Source organism: Crocuta crocuta, unplaced genomic scaffold (assembly GCF_008692635.1).
Source record: "Crocuta crocuta isolate KB4526 unplaced genomic scaffold, BGI_CrCroc_1.0 scaffold170, whole genome shotgun sequence".
NCBI lineage: Eukaryota > Metazoa > Chordata > Mammalia > Carnivora > Hyaenidae > Crocuta > Crocuta crocuta.
Window position 1 is genome coordinate 2,990,081 of NW_027527853.1, and position 18,074 is coordinate 3,008,154.

At 44.8% G+C, this 18,074-nt stretch overlaps 1 protein-coding gene across 1 annotated transcript in view; it reads left to right on the forward strand.

Moving 5' to 3' along the window:
- The window catches only part of PIK3AP1 (phosphoinositide-3-kinase adaptor protein 1), a 125,875-nt gene that overhangs the window by 88,131 nt on the left and 19,670 nt on the right, over positions 1-18,074 (forward strand). The window contains exons 9-13 of the mRNA XM_077780341.1: positions 2,815-2,910; positions 5,791-5,994; positions 8,293-8,358; positions 10,654-10,859; positions 14,029-14,101. Of these exons, the coding sequence (XP_077636467.1) occupies positions 2,815-2,910; positions 5,791-5,994; positions 8,293-8,358; positions 10,654-10,859; positions 14,029-14,101 (645 nt within the window). The remainder of the gene's footprint in view (positions 1-2,814; positions 2,911-5,790; positions 5,995-8,292; positions 8,359-10,653; positions 10,860-14,028; positions 14,102-18,074) is intronic.

Here is an 18,074-nt window from a genome sequence, read left to right on the forward strand (position 1 = left end):
TCGAACTCAGAATTGAGAGATCACAACCTGAACTGAAATCGGGCACATAACTGACTGAGCCACCCAGGTGCCCCAGAAATTTAATTTTTAAAATTAAAACACCTCTACGTATGTTTCAGGATCAGTTCAGTCTGCATAATGTCTGCAGTTTATAGAATTCAGCGATGACGAGAGAGGTTCATTTGGAACCGCAGGGGTTTGGCTTAGAGTATCAAGGTACATCGTGGCCAGTGTAATGTCTCCACTGTGGAAGGAGACAATAAATCAAAAAGGCAGAAAAAAGGACTTTTTCTTCTTCTTTTTTGGATAATATTTAAGGTAACACAAACATGATCCAAGCCCCATATTTCTTTATATTATTTTTTTCAATAGCCTAAAAAACTAAACTCTAAAAGGATGAACAGTGGAAAATCGTTCTCCATTCCTTGTCCCTCATCTTTTTTGCTCAAAGAAAACAGTGACCTTAGTTTCTTACATCTATGCCCAGAGCTGCTTTTTGCATATACAGGCAAATACAAAAATAGAACCACCTTCTCCCCTTTTTGGGGGCAATTGGTACTCTATTGATTTTTTTTAAATGTATTTCTTAAAGATTCTGATCCATCAATACACATCTGTGTATTTCTTTTTTCTTTCTTTTTTTATTGTCTCAGATTTCTAAAGAATTACATATTATAGCCCTGTGTGAATCCCTTCTAGAATCCAGTTGTCCTCCCTCCTTCTCTAGAAGTAACGAATTCATTACCATGAATTCAACATTTATACTTCCCAGCATGTGATGTTGTCTTATAGGCTTTAAAATGTATACAAACAATATGCCACTGAAAATACTGAAAAGTCTGCAACTTTTTCATTTAATGTGATTTTTTTTTTATGGTCACAAAATTTCTATTTTGACTGTCAAAGGATTATTGAAGTTTGAAACAAGGTCCAGTAAGAGCTATGCTATGTAATAATGTAATACCTGGTCCCTGGAAAGTTTAAAATCAGTTATTTTTTGTGTTTAAATAAATCAGGTAATCTGGCAATTGACAGGTAAACCACAATTTATTTTTTTAATAACCTGAAGTTATTTTTGCTTTGAAAATCTAGTTGTATATATTTGATCATAATTACCTAGATCTTTAAAAAAAGTATTAGTAAGGTTTTTCTCCTTCATGAAACCGACACAAGCCACTGTGGGATAATCTGGAAGATAAGGAAAAGTATAAAATAGAAAATAAAATGTTCATAATCTATACTGTTTTAGAAATAGCCACTACATGCATTTTCATGTATTTCTTTCCAGTCTTTTTTTCTATGTATATACAAATATTTTGTTTCAAAACAAGGATAATGTCATATGAAGTTTATTATCTTTAGCATTGCTTCATGACCATGACCTTTTTTCAATGAATGTTCTTAGAAGATGTGATATAAATAGTTGCATAGAAGTCTTCATACAAATTCACCAGATTGTATTTATTTGATCCCCAGAGATCAAAGCAGTAAGGAAATGGCATATGTGTGTGTATTGATTAAATTCAAACCATTTTTTTCTCAAAATATACTATTCAACTTTACGTATCTTGCCTAAGCAAGTAAGTACTCAATAATTGTATGATAAGAATTACTAAATGAAATCTTTTGATATATCAAAGCTCTATTTTTAATACAATGCTGAAATTTTGCTCCCAAAAGCATACTTCAGAGTCATAAAGTAATATGTTGGTTACTTGGGTTAGACTGGAAGCTACTGTGGTAACTGAATGATTTTCACACGTAGTTTTAGTCTTCATGGGTTTATGTTTAATAGTGAAAACTAAAGGTCAATGTGCTTCTCCTCCTAAATAATCAATTCCACAGGTGACCTAGAACTAGGGTTCTTGTTAAGTTGTTGAATTGGTCCTATTATGTTGTTGAGATGGCACTATATCGATAAAAGTGGCTCTAATATGTTCTTTGTAACTGTTACATACTGTTCTATTGTTTGAGTAAACCACAGTTTTATCTATTCTTTGTTGTTTTTACTTCTAGTTGTTTTTTAGCTGTTATAAACAATGCTATGGTTATACATTTAAAAATTAAGCCCGGGGTTCCTGGGTGGCTCAGTTGAATAAGTGTCCAACTTCAGCTCAGGTCATGATCTCATGGTTTTTGAGTTCAAGCCCCACAAAGGGCTCTGTGCTGACAGCTCAGAGCCTAGAACCTGCTTCGGATTCTAGGTCTCCCTCTCTCTCTGCCCCTCTATCGCTTGACCTCTGTCTCTCTCTCTCAAACATAAATAAACATTTTTAAAAAGTTAAAAATTAAACACATTGTTTCAAATGCAAATGAGCATAATATCTATACTTTTTGAGCCCTGTGGTCCAGGAAAGGGCCTGAGGGTGGTGAGTGTTGCCTTCCATCATACCTCACACTTACAGGGGGGCCTTATTTTTTTTTTATGTTTACTTATTTTTGAAAGAGTGCATGAGTGAGCATGTGTGCCAGTAGGGGAGGGGCAAAGACAGAGGGAAAGAGAGATTCCAAACAGGCTCTGCACTGCCTGCTGAGCTGAAATCAAGAGCCAGACACTTAACCCGTTTAATGGACTGAGCCACCCAGGTATCTCCCAGGGGGTCCTTATTAAGTAGATAGATAGTTGGATGAGTGGATGGATGCCTGGATCCCTGGAAGGATGGATGCATGGATGGGAAGATGGATAAATTAATGAATTCTTGAATCTCCTGGTTCAAGATCTCTTGATTCCTCAAAACTTGTCCGTCCATCTGTAAAATCTCCTTGCCTGTGTGGAAGAATAACACATAAACTCTTAGTCTCCTTTTCTTCTAGATGTTGAAATGCTTCAGGCCAGTACATCTAATTCAATCCCTGGAGATGGCTTCCCTCGGACTACTAAGGACTCTATGATCCGCAAATTTTTAGAAGGTAATTTGTAGCTGTGAGCAGGGAAGCAAAAAGAGCGAAAGACAAACAAATGTAAGATGCTGCCTTGTTCCGTATGATGTTGCTTCATTAAAGGAATGGGTTGCCATATGCTTGGTGTATGGCATGATTGAAGGCACTCCGTTGCCGTGAGTTCTCCCATCGGCCTCGTACAAGTAGGCCAGAAGTTCTCACCACTGGAGCCATTCATCTGGGTAAACAAGCTGCCTTCCACAAGACCTGTTTTTAAATGTGTATGTTTAATTTTATTTGATCAAAATTTATTGAGTACCAACTATGAGCAAAGTGCTACTCTGGATGTTGGGTTGGGGGACAAGGAGGAAAATAAGATGTGATCAGTGCCCTCAAGATATGACTTTCTGGTGAAGGAGGATAACATAGGGGAATGTACACAAGTAATTTTTTTTAATGTTTATTTTTGAGAGAGAGAGAAAGAATATAAGCAGGGGTGGGTGAGAGGCAGAGAGAGAGGAAGAGGCAGAACTCAAAGCAGGCTCCAGGCTCTGCCCTGTCAGCACAGAGCCTGATGTGGGGCTCAAACTCACAAACCGTGAGATCATGACTTGAGCCAAAGTGGGATACTTAACCAACTGAGCCACCCAGGTGCCCCACACAAACATTGCCCCACATTGTTAAGTTGAGCCTGTGTTGCATCATGGTTAAGAACATAAACTCTGAGGGGCGCCTGGGTGGCTTAGTTGGTTGAGTGTCCGACTTTCGCTTGGGTCATGATCTCACGGTTCGTGGGTTCGAGCCCCGCGTCGGGCTCTGTGCTGACTGCCAGCTCGGAGCCTGGAGCCTGTTTCAGTCTGTGACTCCCTCTCTCTCTGACCCTCCTCTGCTCACGCTATTTCTCTCTCTCTCCTAGAAATAAATAAATAAAAATTAAAAAAAAAAAAGAACATAAACTGATCTGTATTTAGTTCCTCCTTCACTTAGCAGGAAAACCTTGGACAAGTTCTCAACTCCTCTGGTCTCAGTTTCCTCAGGTGAATGTTGCGAGAATTGAGTGAGTTTTTGTGCAGTGGGCCTCAGAGCAGTGCTAGGCACAGAGCAAGTGATAAAGGTTTATGATTATTGTTGTTGTTGTCGTCATTATTATTATCATTGAAGGTCAGGGATGGAGGGTATTAAATTATGTGGTTAATTCCTCATGCTGTTCAATCGTTTATAATTAATGGGGGGGGGTCTGTTGATGAAGCAGGCATAGAAAGCAGAATGCTAAGAGGATGGGATGCAGGATGGAAGAAGTAGTTTGACAGTGAAGAAGAAAGAAGAGTTCTGTGTAGTGGTAGATAAACCATAGCCTGTCTAGCTGCCTGTTTTTGTAAATAAAGTTTTATTGGAACACTTTGCACCCATTCATTTAATATTGTCAATGGTGGCTTTTGCACTATAAAAGCAGGAGTGAGTACTTGTGTGCATAGTCACAGGTGGCAGGCCCTGTGGGAATCACTGTCACTGGTAGGGTAGCCAGCAGCTGTTGCAGGCCCCCTCATTTTGTTAACACTATACACACCTCTCCAGAATTTCGTCATGCTCTTGTGTTTAAAGATGAATAGATGGGAGCATCTCCACTGACTGGAAAGTTTCTCAAGGGCAGAGCCTTGGAAGTCAGAGCCCCTGGGTGAGTTGGAACTCCCTGGTCGGTCTGGATCCAAGACACAGGGAAGTCAAAGGGTAGTCTCCCTGCAGCTCAGAAAAGATGCAACTAAAAATTTTCTAATAAATCACTGGACTGGAAATTCTACAGGAAGAAGATCTAAGCTTTAGTCATTCCTGTATCTCAAGCAAGATTTTAATAAAGATTTGTTGACTGAATGGTGCTAGGGAAAAGAAGGAAGTGAGAGAACACCTACTATGTATAATCACTAAGCTGGATACTTTTCCTTACGGTACTCCGGTGAGTAGGTCTCAGAAGGAAATCGTATTCAGGTTGTATAACATGCCTGAGGTCACCATGGCTCATGTAGATGAGGGGCAGATGGCACACAAAGCTCTGTTAAGATTCTTGAAGCCAAGAGGACGCTGTACTCGGTTCCCAGCAAAGAACATTGCACCCCATCACCAGGAAGGGGGCAGTGAAAATCTTGTGGCTCTGGGTTTCCAGGGACAGAGGGGGAGAGGCAAGCTTCGGTCCTCTACCTTTCTGATCGACGGAGATCAGAGTGGGGGCAAAGGTTGTAAAAAAGCAGTAGAGCATGGAGGTTAAGAGCAAAAGTTCTGGAGCCAGCTTTCCTGGATGCCAGTCTGGTTCTATGTAGCTTTGGGCAATTTATTTAAATCCCCAAGGGCCCAGTTTCTTCATCTGCAAAATGAGAATAATGATTGTAGTTATTGCAGAGTCATTACATAATCAAAGGAGATAACATGGGTAATATACTTGGAACATCCTTTGGCACAGAGGAAGTCTGCAGGAAGGATTTGCTGTAGTCACTTTGATGCTGAGGATGAGAATGCTGGGGGTGTTGGTGGTGAGGACTCCTGGCCACCCTTCCACTGCTTCCCAGGCACCAGGGAGTGGTTCCAAGTGTCCTTTGGCTTTGAGGGATATGTCCCTTTTTCCCTAGTTCTAATGGAATGAATAACTGTATCCTAGCAATACAATTAAGCTGATAGAGCCTAGTGCTCACTTCCTTTTGCTGCCATGATGGGTGGCAAATGAAGGTGACATCAGTGTTTTTCAGTTGCTTTATCTGCAGTGACTGCTGAGTGGATCATACAGGAGATGATGTAGAGGAAGATCTTTGCCAAAGGGCAGTACTATACACATAAGTTATGGTCTCTCTCTTTGCTCTTATGACCGTCAGTCATCCAGCTCATTTGGCCACTGCTTTCAGGCACCTTTCTCTGTGTTTCTAGGTAACAGCATGGGAATGGGCAGTCCGGAGAGGGACCTGCACTGCACTGGTCAGGAAGAAGATGTTTATCACACAGTGGATGATGATGAGGCCTTTTCCATGGACCTGGCCAACAGGCCCCCTGTCCCAGTGCCCAGGCCGGAGGCCACTGCCAGTGCTCCCGGCACGCACTACCTGCCTGACAATGAACCATACATTTCTAAAGGCAAGTGTGGCAGGGAATGGTGCTCAGCAGGGTCTTCAGGGCTTCTTGGCAGAAGTTCTGGTTCCTCTTAACTTCTAAACCATTGCTCAGAGACTGCCTGCTTTTGAATGGTCTCTAACCAGCCTTAGGAGATGGGGTTAGAGCTTGGGAGATTTTGGAGCTGTACCATGGGCAAAGATCAGATTCAGTTCTGGCATTCCTGAAGCATTCATATGCAGTACGAAGACAGAGGTAAATAAGATTTCCCTCTCCTCCAAATGGCCAGAACCCTGGTAAACTTCTATCTCCTGAAAGTATTATTATTTAATAGCTAACATTTATTGAAATCTACCAAGAGTACTCTATCTGGAATGTATCATTTAATCTTTACAATCCTCTGTTAGGTAAGGGCTGTTATAATCCCCATTATACAGATGAGGAAAAGGAGACTTCTAGAGGTTACTCTGTTACCACATAGCAGAGCCAGGATTTGGACTCAAGGAATCTGACTCCACAACCCTGGCTTTCAGCCACTGGGCTAGGCTCTCTACCTACCTACACTAATACAAATTGGTGAGAGTTGGGTTTGACTTCATAGTGATCCCTGGGACATCAGTTAGATGCTGATGCATTGTCAGTTTCACCCTCTTTTGGGACTCCATTGTATCGATATGATTACAAATACTGTAAGAGCCAAGAATTGCCAGATCTGTGTGCCTGACATCTACTCCATTTTTAATAGTATAAGAAAGTTGTAGAAGGTGTGGCAAAAGGAGATCACAAATAGGGGAAGGTAGCCCTCAACCAGAGCCCCAGGTATAGGATGCTCAGTTAAGTATGAACTTCAGACAGAAAGCAAACAATTTCTTAGTGTAAGTATATCCCCAAATTGCAATCTTTTTTTTTTTTTTTTTTCGGTTTTGATTTGTTAAACCTGGCAACCCTAAACTGGGTAGAAATGCAGTTGAGGGGCGTCATGTATAGCCAGGTGCTCTATGTGCTTTGCCATTCCCTTGGGTAACATGTCCTTCAGCGTGTGTAACAAACATGTTTGGTGCTCTGCCCACGTCCCTTTAGCTCTTTCCATTTCTGTGCCCACTGGCTGGACCCTGCCTGTCAGTACTTGTGTCTTTTAGTCTCACCACTTTCTCTGGCAGCTGGAGTCTCCTCTCTCCGTTTGCAAGTCACATTGGAAGAGTTGGGGCATTAGCACCCCAAGCCCTCATCCAGTGACTGATGGGTTAGTGGCTGAGTGAGTATGCCAGCCTACTTGCCCTTCTGCTGGGAGAACTCTGAGGCGCATGTCCTACAATGCTTTCCAGAGCTCCCAAGCTTGCCCACCCTGGTACCTTACTGGACGCCCACTAGGTACTGCTTTATCCACTTCCTTATCTCACCTCCTTTAGCCCCCACACTGACTCCTTGCACCTGGATCCTTGTCTCCAGGTCTGCTTCTAAAGGAGCCCAAATGAAAAGGCATGAAAATATATATTGATAATTCCTAATTGGTGGGAGAGGAGGAGTGTTAGTGGCATGGCTCATTTTGGGGAGCTGGGACAGGGGCACGGGTGATTCCTAAAGGTCGCTGAAGGACATGCTAGGAAACTGGGGAAGCAAAGGAAAGGGAGAGGCAGGAGATGACAAAAAGGACCGTGGTTTGGAGGTCAGATCCCCTGGGTTCATGTCCCAGCTCTTGCATTTTCCAGCTATACAGCCTAGGACATTAGGTCAGTCATTTCACTCTCTTTAACTTTAGTTTCCTCATCTGTAAAATGGGTACCATAATAATATGTATATCCACGGATGCCCTATTGGTGGGCATCTGTTGCTCATGAGTGACTTCATCTAAGTCCCTTTGGAGCTGTGTACACATGGTATCTGTTCCACTCCTCTGAGTTCTGTCTTGTAGCACTTGTTGGTATGCTAAGTGGCACTTCCTTTTACTCTCAAGCTTCAAGGTGTTTCATGGCTATCTTCAGATATTCTGGGATCCAGCTTACATCCTTGTTCACATTACCCTTTTCTTTAATGATCCCATAAGTGCCGATCATGTCCTCTGCCTAGATTTGTCTTTCTGCCTTTGAGGACTTGTCTCTTTGGGCTGTCTTTATTTCATAATCCCTCTAGCTTTAGCTCCTTATTTGCCTCCTCCTAGAGTTTTGATTTACAGAACTGCAGACAGTGGTCCAAGGTACAGTCCATCACTTCTATTTTTGTACAAGATTTTGGTAATTTTCCTGGTAAATAAATAAAATATTGTAAAGCCCCTTAGAAAGAGATCTGATTTGGCTTTTACCTAGAATATTCTTTATCCCATAGTTTTTGCAGAAAAAAGCCAAGAGCGGCCTGGGAATTTCTACGTTTCCTCAGAAAGCATCAGGAAAGGTAAGCCACACGTACACAACTTCCTTTTGGTTTTTTGTTTTTGTTTTTGTTTTTAATTTTTTTAAAATGTTTTATTTATTTCTGAGAGGGAGAGAGAGAGCAGGGGAGGGTCAGAGAGAGAGGGAGACATAGAATCGGAAGCAGGCTCCAGGCTCCGAGCTGTCAGCACAGAGCCTGATATAAGGCTCGAACCCATGAACCGTGAGATCATGACCTGAGCTGAAGTCAGACGTTCAACCAACTGAGCCACTCAGGCGTCCCCACAGCTTCCTTTTGTATGACCTGAACTTCCGGGCAGTAGAAGTGTTCATGTTTCATTGATTTTCCACTGTAACAGCTCCTTAGCATTAAGACAGAGAGAGGTCTAGGGGATTCATTGGGTGGTGCTGTACCAATGAGAATGCGAGAGGAGAAGAGAGACACTGTGCCCTAGAAGAGTGTATAGACTGATCATACCGAGGACGTGAATACACTGGGAAGTGTCTGCAACAGCACACAAAAGTGCAGTGTAAACACTGAGCTTGGTGCCAACAGGATGAAAGTGGGTGGCCTGGCACCCAGGCTTTACCTAACCGACACAGCCCAAGCGTGGTATTTACTTACCCTATCCGTTCTAGCGAAACTAGACTTTCATTCAACTTTTATTTAAAAGACATTTTGCTTGCTCTTGGGTAACATTTTCCTTCCTTTTGAGGAAGTTTGAGGAGATAAGTACTCCTTTTTTCTTGATTAACTTCCTTGTGCTAAAGAGAGACTTTCAGTATTATCCCACTGATGATTCTTTTGAAAAGGAGACATGTGGGGCACCCAGGTGGCTCAGTCAGTTAAGCCTCTGACTCTTGATGTCAGCTCAGGTCATGATCTCACAGTTTGTGGGTTTGAGCCCCACATTAGGCTTCATCCCTGCTTGGAACCCTCTCGCCCTCACTCTCTCACTGCCTCTTCCCTGCTCTTTCTCTCTCTCTCTCAAAATAAATAAGTAAACTTTTTAAAAAATTTAAAAAAAGAAAAAGAAAAGGAGACATGACACCATCTAAATGTTTGAAGGCATCCCAAGGATTTAGGTAGTAGGAGAGAGGAATTGATTGGCTCATGCATTTTGTTTGCTCCCTATACCCCCTCTTCCAATACAATTAAAGACAGCCTTGAAGAAGGTAAACCTGGAAGAAAGGTTTTTGGGTGTGTATAGACAGGTGAGTAAATGGGCGTGAAGAATGACAGAAAACCTTTGAAGTCATCTCTCTTTTTCCATCTTGCTTTCTCTCTAAGTCACGGTGTTCAATTGGGGTCCTGCTGGAGGAATTTAGAATCAGAGGTGCCCTACGTGAAATGAGCAGTAAAATGTCAAGTTGTCCTCACAAACCCCAACGGCCCTGTCACCTCTACAAGTAGTTTGTTCTCCGCAGTACTTAGTGGAGTCAGCCTCGAGAAAGAGAGGGGTTGCCTTCTTATTTCCCTTAGACTCTTCAGAGCAGAGAACCATGAATTTGTAATGTGGAGGAGAAGCTGGTGCAGGAATAACCCAACGAGAGCTAGTTGGGACGCAGCCCTTGGTTTATACCTAGTGACATTGGAGCTAGATCCTGGTTCCACTGGCATTCCAGTCTTCTCGGGTGTGTCATGCCCTGGTCCACAGTCATTGCAGCCATGCTACCCGGAGGTGGGAAGAATAGGGAAGGCTAGAGTGTGTTGGGAAAACCATACTGCCTAGAATTTCCCATATATTCTTTTCTGGGAATGGATTTTTCTCTTACGTAGTGGTTCTTGACCAGAGGTGATTTCTCCTCTCCCCACACTGCCTCCCAGAGGATACCTGGCGGTATCTGGGATGTTTTTGGTTGTCACAGCTGGGGTAGGGGATGCTCTTGGCATCTAGTGGGTAGAGGCCAGGGATGAGGCTAAACACCCTACAGTGTATGAGACAGTCCCCCACCCCCAACAACAGTGAACTGTCCAGTCCAAGACATCAACCGTGTCTTAAGCTGAGAAATGCTAGTCTAATGGCTTCTCAGTAATTCAGATTTGAGAGATTCTCTTGATTCCAGTGGATGCTGTTCATAAAATGTTTTCCTAAAATGTTGTGGCCTTGTGTACTCTAGTGTAAGAGGATTTGGAATTATTAGCTCCTTTCCTCTCTCTGATTCCATGTCACAGCTCCCCTTTCTTAGTTCCATGTGTACGTTTTCTTTTGAGACACGTCCTCCTGAGCCCGTGACCAGCCTCATTAACCCCCGCTCCTCTGCCTACCCTCTCCAGCTGGGGAGCTGTCACACTGAGTTTTGCCATCCTTTCCAGAGCCTCTCGTCAGACCGTGGAGGGACAGGCCCCAGTCAAGTATATATGACCCTTTTGCTGGGATGAAAACGCCCGGCCAGCGGCAGCTCATTACCCTCCAGGAGCAGGTGAAGCTGGGCATCGTCAACGTGGACGAGGCTGTGCTGCACTTCAAAGAGTGGCAGCTCAACCAGAAGAAGAGGTCTGAGTCCTTCCGCTTCCAGCAGGTAACCAGCTTTGTACGGTCTGTTTCCTGTCTGTTTCTCCTCTGAACAGTGGAGGGCTGGGTCCGGGCCGCCTGGTGTACTCCTGTGACTGAGCACCTGGGGCCAGGCCCAAGACTGGGTTTTTGAGTGTCACTGTGAATCAATGTGTATGTATATCTGTCACCTGTAGTCTGTGACCACACGGCTCCCTGGCCGAGAGCTGGATGACTTTGCTGGTTGTCGTGAGGCTAGAGATCAGGAACAAAGACGACTGTAAATCCTGATTCTTCAGCTGCTGCTTCCCTCTACATATGGCCCTACACTTTTGCTTTCCAGCGTTTTTTCTTTTCTGAGTCCCTCTTTCTACTCCTAGTGCCAATACTCTCACAGAACTATCACACTTTTGAACTCAGAGAACTTGGACAGTTCCCAAGAAATATGATTAACAGAACAAAACAAGTTGCAGACATGAAACCACATAAGTTAAAGTGCACTCATATACAAACTGTATTTCTATATGCATGTATACCATGCAGAGGCAAAGGTGAGGAAAGGCCACCCATGGCCATCCCAAGGGTGACCACTCAGGAGACTGGGATTGGAGGACTGGGCTGTCAGAGGAGACTCTTGCTATTTATTGATAAGAATCTGTAACTTCATACATGTACTTCATGTGTAATTTAAAGCAAGTCAGATAACTCAAACTTGACCTTAGGAAGCATATCTTTGATCCAACTCCTTCATGTTAATGAGGACATTGATAGGGCATCTTAGTGGCTCAGTCAGTTAAATGTCTGTCTTCAGGTCAGGTCATGATCTCACAGTTCATGAGTTTGAGCCACATCAGGCTCTCTGCTGTCAGCATGGAGTCCACTTTGGATCCTCTGTACCCTTCTCTCTGCCCCTGCCTTCCTCACACTCTACCTCTCTCTCTGTCTCTCAAAAAATAAAATAAAATTTAATTTAATTTAAAAAAATTAAATAAAAAGAAGACGTTGAGCCTAGGGTGATAGGAGATATGTCCAAGATCACTTACCTAGTAAGTGGAGGGAAAGGTAGGACCGGGATGGTTGCTTTTTCTCTCCACCTCCCCACGGTACTTTCCAGAAGGTGTGTATTCTAACATCTGTCCTCAGAGGACCTGACACACCTGTGGTGGGGGGGCAGGGGGAGGGGAGCAGCACCCACCTAGCGCCGAGATGGGAGTCGTGTCGTCTGAGAGGGAGAGTAGGGGGTGACAAGTGGGGAAGTGAGTCGTCAGGCAGTATTTGTCCAGCTGTCTGTTGAATGGACCCAGTCTCTTCTGCATTCATGACATGCATGTGAGAGAAGTATCACTGTTCCCATTTTACAGAATGCTGAGGCTCAGAAAGGCGGAGAGACAGAGTCAAATTCAAATGAGCCCTTTCTCACACTACAGCCTATGCTCCCTTCACTACACTTTCTGCCTTCTTAGTGCTTTCTAAAACGGGGTCATCTGCTCTGGTGGCCCGCCTCCCTTCTCCTGGGGATCTGATGGCTGGGAAGGCAGTCTGCAGTTCTGAATACGGGAACCTAGGGTCCCCTCATTCGGGAGCCGTAGGGGACTGCAGACCTGCTGGGACAGCCTGGCCCTGGGCAAACAGTCCTCACTCCCCATACCCAGTGAGCTGCATGTCATGCCTGGTCTTGCTCTGTGACCTTCTTCCTCTTGCATCTGCTCCTTTCTTTCCATTCCCCACATGCCAGCTTCTGTCACCTTCATCTGACCTAGCACTTAGTTTCCAGGTGGGTCTCCTTGCTGCCAACTCCTTCCTCTCACACTCCATCAGACCTTAAAGCTGTGACCGGCCCATACCTTCTAGAGCTCCCCTGGTACTTCCTGGACCCAGCTCAGTCTCAGCTCTGGTTACATCCCAAACACCCCACCCAGCCTGGCCTCCCGTAGCTTCTTCATTGGACCCGTCTGGATGTCTGGACGTTGGTCCCTGGAGCACTTTCTCTAGAATGTTCACACACTTTGAGGTAGTTGTTATTGACTAAAATAGCAACAGGGGTGCCTGAGTGGCTCAGTTGGTTAAGCATCTGACTCTTGGTTTCGGCTCAGGTCATAATCTCACAGTTCATGATCTCAGGTCATGATCTCATGGCTGACAGCACAGAGCCTGCTTGGGATTCCGTCTCCCTCTCCCTCTGCCCCTCCCCCTCCCCTACTTGCTCTCTCTCTCTCTCTCTTTCAAAAATAAATAAAAATAAACTTACAATTTAAAAAAAATTTTTTTTTAAATAAAATAACAACAAAATTCATTTCTCATGTGTCTATTCAACATTTGCTGAATGACTGCAATAGACCAGACTGCACAGTTTCAGAAAGGTGTAAACCTGGTGCCTTTCCCTTTGAGGAGGCACAGTACCCCTGAAGAGATAACACACACACACACTCAAACCCATCCGCGTGCACAAATGCAGGGGCGCCTGGGTGGCTTAGTCGGTTAAGCGTCCGACTTTCGCTTAGGTCATGATCTCGCGGTTCGTGGGTTCGGGCCCCGCGTCGGGCTCTGTGCTGACTGCCAGCTCAGAGCCTGGAGCCTGTTTCAGTCTGTGACTCCCTCTCTCTCTGACCCTCCCCTGCTCATGCTGTCTCTCTCTCTCTCTCTCTCCCAGAAATAAATAAAAAACATTAAAAAAAAAAACCAAATGCACAAGGCAGCACAGCTCAGTGCCAGACGGCACGTTGTAGTCACTAAGGATTGAAGGTTTAGCGGTTTGGGGAGGTTTGACAGAGTAGGTGAACCTTGACCCAGACCTAGAACACATTCATGAAGAGGAATCCTTGTCCCTCACGGTCAGAGGAATGGTATGAAAACAATGTCAGTGGCAGTGTGCAGGGAGTGTTTGTTAACATGTAAGGGACTGGCTTGGCTAAAGGAGCGTCAAGGAGGAGGGCAGTGGTTCTAAGGCTGGGAAGGAGTTAGAAACAGAGGGGAGGGGAGATGCTTTGTTGTTGTGGAAAAGACGTTTTCTCCTCAGGCACAACTTCTAAGAGTACTTGAACTTCTCTGAGGGCTGATTGCAAATGCATTCAACCTCATTTGTATGTTATTGCAATGTGATATATGGTGCAAACAGCATAAAATCAGAAAGAAACTCTAATGTCCAGAGGGTATATTTCTGGTATCTACTTTTAAAATGTACTAAATTTTTTTTCCAGGAAAATCTTAAACGGCTAAGAGATAGCATCACCCGAAGACAGAGAGAGAAGCAAAAATCAGGAAAGCAGGCAGGTACGTAGCTCCTTGGTAGCACCGCATTGTGGGAAATTGCTGTTTTCTGTTGTTCCGATCCCTCCTTCCTGCTGTGGCCTGAGTGGGTAGAGAGCTTGCCTGGAGCCTGTCACCCTGTTTACAGATCTGGATCCCCTGCCATCCTGTGAGAGTCTTTCGGACAATGGCTTTGTCTTGGTTATTCTGCATACCTCATACCAACACAGAAGACGTGTCAGCAAATGAATGAATGGATTGACCTCTGCCTCTCTCCATCCTCTCACTCAAAGAGGATGATCAGACTTTCTCCCCAAGCATCTGACTCTTACCTTAGCATTTAGGAAGATGTGTTTTTTGTTTTTGTTTTTGTTTATTTTCAAGGGAGAGAGAGAGAGAGAAGGGGGGGAAGAGGCAGAAAGAGAGAGAGAATCCTAAGTAGGCTCCACCCTCCTCACTGAGCTTGACACAGGGCTTGATCCCATGACCCTGGGATCATGACCTGAGCAGACATCAGGAGTCAGATGTTCAAACAACTGAGCCACCCAGACGCCCCAGGAAGACATGTTTTTTGAGCAGAGAAAGAAGAAAATCTCATTCCCATAGTATCCCTTTTTCACTGAAGCAGGGAACTGTGTCATTGAGGTCTACACCATACAAGCCAGGACTCCAGGTATAGCAAGGCTCCTGCCATGTGTAGTGGGGGTCTAATAGGAGGACCATGCATTCCAGTGATTACACTGAGGACCGGGCTTCTTGGCACCACTACACCTGAGCATTGATGGGCATTTGCCTAAGTTGCATATTCCCACTGAAAGCCTCTGGTGTGGGAGGTCTCTGTGATTTATTTGGCCAGGGTTTATTAAGTGGAGCTGACAATAAAAGGCTTTCAGAGGCTTTCTGATCTTGAGTAGGGCCCCATTAGTCCTTTATTTAAAAGGACTAAGCTTGTGCATGACTTCCATAGTCTGTCTCCAGCTGCCATCAAGAGCCTGACTTCTCATGACCTTGGTCAGGCAGGTAACACCCCAGTCTTTAAAAAGGACATCTTCCTGCCATAGGCCCCTTGCTCATGCCTTTTCTTTCTCACCTGCATGAAAACTACAGGGCTGCAAGACCAGCCCATCAGCCCCTGCTCAGTGAGGGCTTCCTGGGCCACTCAATGCCATTGTACCCCTTCCTCATTTGAGCATTTATAGAACCTACTATCCCTCCCATTCATCTGGCACTTCTCTTTTGCTGCCTCTGATTGCTATGACTTCATTCCTTTATTCAAACCATCAGCAATTCCCAGAGGTTCTGCTTCCAAAATGCATCTTCGGTCTGATCATTTCTGACCATCTCCCCTGCCACAGCTGCAGGCAAGCCAACATTATCTCTTCCTGGATGAATGCAAGAGCCTCTTCCATGGTCTCCCTGTGTCCACTCTTACTTCTCTACGGTTAATCCTCCAAAGTACTGCCAATGACCTTTTAAAAATAAGAAATCAGATGGTGCCAGTCCCTTGCTCAATACCCTCGGAGGCTCTTGTCCCACCCAGGGTAAAATCACACTCCTCACTGTGCCCTAAGATGCCCTACATGGTCTCCCCGCTGACCTCTGAGCTTACCTTTACTTTCCCCCTCAAACTGGAGCTCTAGTCCCAAAGGACTCCCTTTTGTTGCTCTAACAAGTCAAGAGCATCCCTCCCCAGGGCCTTGGCACTTGCCCTCCCCCCCCCACTTTTCACACATCTTTACGGACTGGCTCTTTCATCCTTCTGAGTTTGGCTATACATTCTCCTCCTCTGAGATGCCTTTTCTCTCCAGAGTAACCCTTGATAACTCACTCTGTGTGCCTTTGCTCACCCTTCTTTCACTTATAACAGACTGGAATTGTCTTATGTTTCATGGTCATTTTCTGGCCAGAAAATTTCTGGCAAGAGTTTGTCTGTTTTGTGCTCTGCTAAATCCCCCACACGTAGGGTAGTACATTGATTGGGCTCAAGAAATCTCCATTGGGATGGTCTATTTCATGAAAATTTTTTGGTAACATCATTCATTCATTCTACAAATACTTAATTGAGTACCAGGCTCTTTGCCAGATCACAGAGACCCGTAAGGCATGATCATCACCATCTGGTAGCTTATGAGTTAGTCTTTAATTTGTATAGGTCTGATTTTCCCAGCTGGAGCCTGCCCTACAATGCCCAGCACAGTGTTCTGCATATGGTACTAGCTTAGTGAATATTAACGATTTTGACTGTTTGGGAAAAGAGGCATAAAGAGGCTATAACCATGGCAGAAGGTCAGAGAGGTCATCCTAAGAGATCTGCTTGGGTGACTAGATTTTAACTGTATGTTTCCACTACCCAAGCTCCCACTTGTCTGCCCTCTTGGCCGAAGGGAGGGAAAGGAGAGAAGGCAAAAAATCTGGTTTAAGATCTGCATGGTCATCTTAGGGTCAGACAGTAGGTTTTAGGTAAAAGGGATGAGGTGCTTTTTAAAACTAGAGCACATGAACCCAAAGATAGAAGCCTTGATAAATGAAACATTTCACGCTTTTACACATAGGCAGCCTCAAAAAAGCTGCGATCTGGTGGTGCATGAGGTGTTTGAAGGCCAGGGTGTCGCTGTGTTGGAGTCATGAGTGCTGGGTGGCTAGGCCCCAGAACTGAACCCACAGGATATCATCACACCTTTACCATCCCATCAGTGGAGATATTGAAGTAAGACACACACGTGTTGAGGAGTAAAGGGGTACAGGCATGGGCCCTGAGGCCTTCAGGGTTGGGGTCAAGTTCCTAGCCACGGCTCACCCCTCACATCTGGGAACTATGGACAAGACAAGTCATCCAACTGAGCCTCAGTCCTCTTCTGCAAAGTGTCACCAATAAAAGTGCCTACCCCACTAGGGTTCCTGTAAGGATTGAACCAGTCAGGGTCTAGTTGGGGTCTAGCACAGTGCCTGGCACAGGGAAGCACTGTAAAAACCACCATATAGCAGCTGGTGGCCTCTCAGGCAGAGTCTCCCAGGGTGCATGTGCTGGGCTGGGACTTGCCATCTAGGATCCAGCCCTGAAATCCTGGGTTTTAAAATGTTTTCCAAGGTTCACCCAAAGCTAATCAGACTCTGAATAAGTGATACCACCAGTGTCTGTACTCTGCATTGGAATGGTCAACGTCTGCGTTCTTTCAAAGGAGCCCGGTAAAATGCCCTCCCGAGCCTCACCCTCTACTCTTCAAGAAGCAAACCTTCGGACTAGGAATTTAATGGGGGGGAGGGTGTTAGTATTTTTCCTTTTTTTAATTTTGAGAGTGAGAGTATGAGAGGGGAGGAGCAGAGAGAGAGGGAGAGAGAGAGAGAGAGAGAATCCCAAGCAGGCTCTGTGCTGTGGGGCTCAAACTCACAAACTACGATATCATGATCTGAGCCGCTTCACTGACTGAGCCACCTAGGTGCCCCCATTTTTGTTTTTTATTGTGGTAAAATACAAGTAACATAAAATTTATCATTGGACCTAAATGTACAACTGAGTGGTGTTAACTACATCCATAATATCATTCAACCATTACCACAATCCATTTCTAGAATTTTTCTTCCCCAACAAGGATTTAAGAGCAAGTAGCTGCTGTGGGAGATGACCCCAGGAACCCAGTGGGAGTGGGGAGGTGAGAGGGGGAAGGAAAAATGGCCAGCAAAGTACAGCTACCACTGTGGAGGTGGAGCTTCACGTCCCTGGAGACTCTGGGGGTCCATAGAGAACACTATGAAAGAGTGATCCTTCCCCAGGGGGCATTTCTTCACCAGCTCCCATGTCTGGGTGAGGCCTGCTGGTGGAGGGGTGCTTGTAATCTAGTTTCCAGAGAAAGCCTCGGCCAGTCTGGGAGTGGGGCCCTGTACTACATAGTGAGGCCCAAGGGCATAAGAGCATCTTCTGGAGAGTGGGCATTTTTATGGTTGAATGAATATGGCATATTACTTAACTCCATAAAACTTGATTATATATTTAGTGACA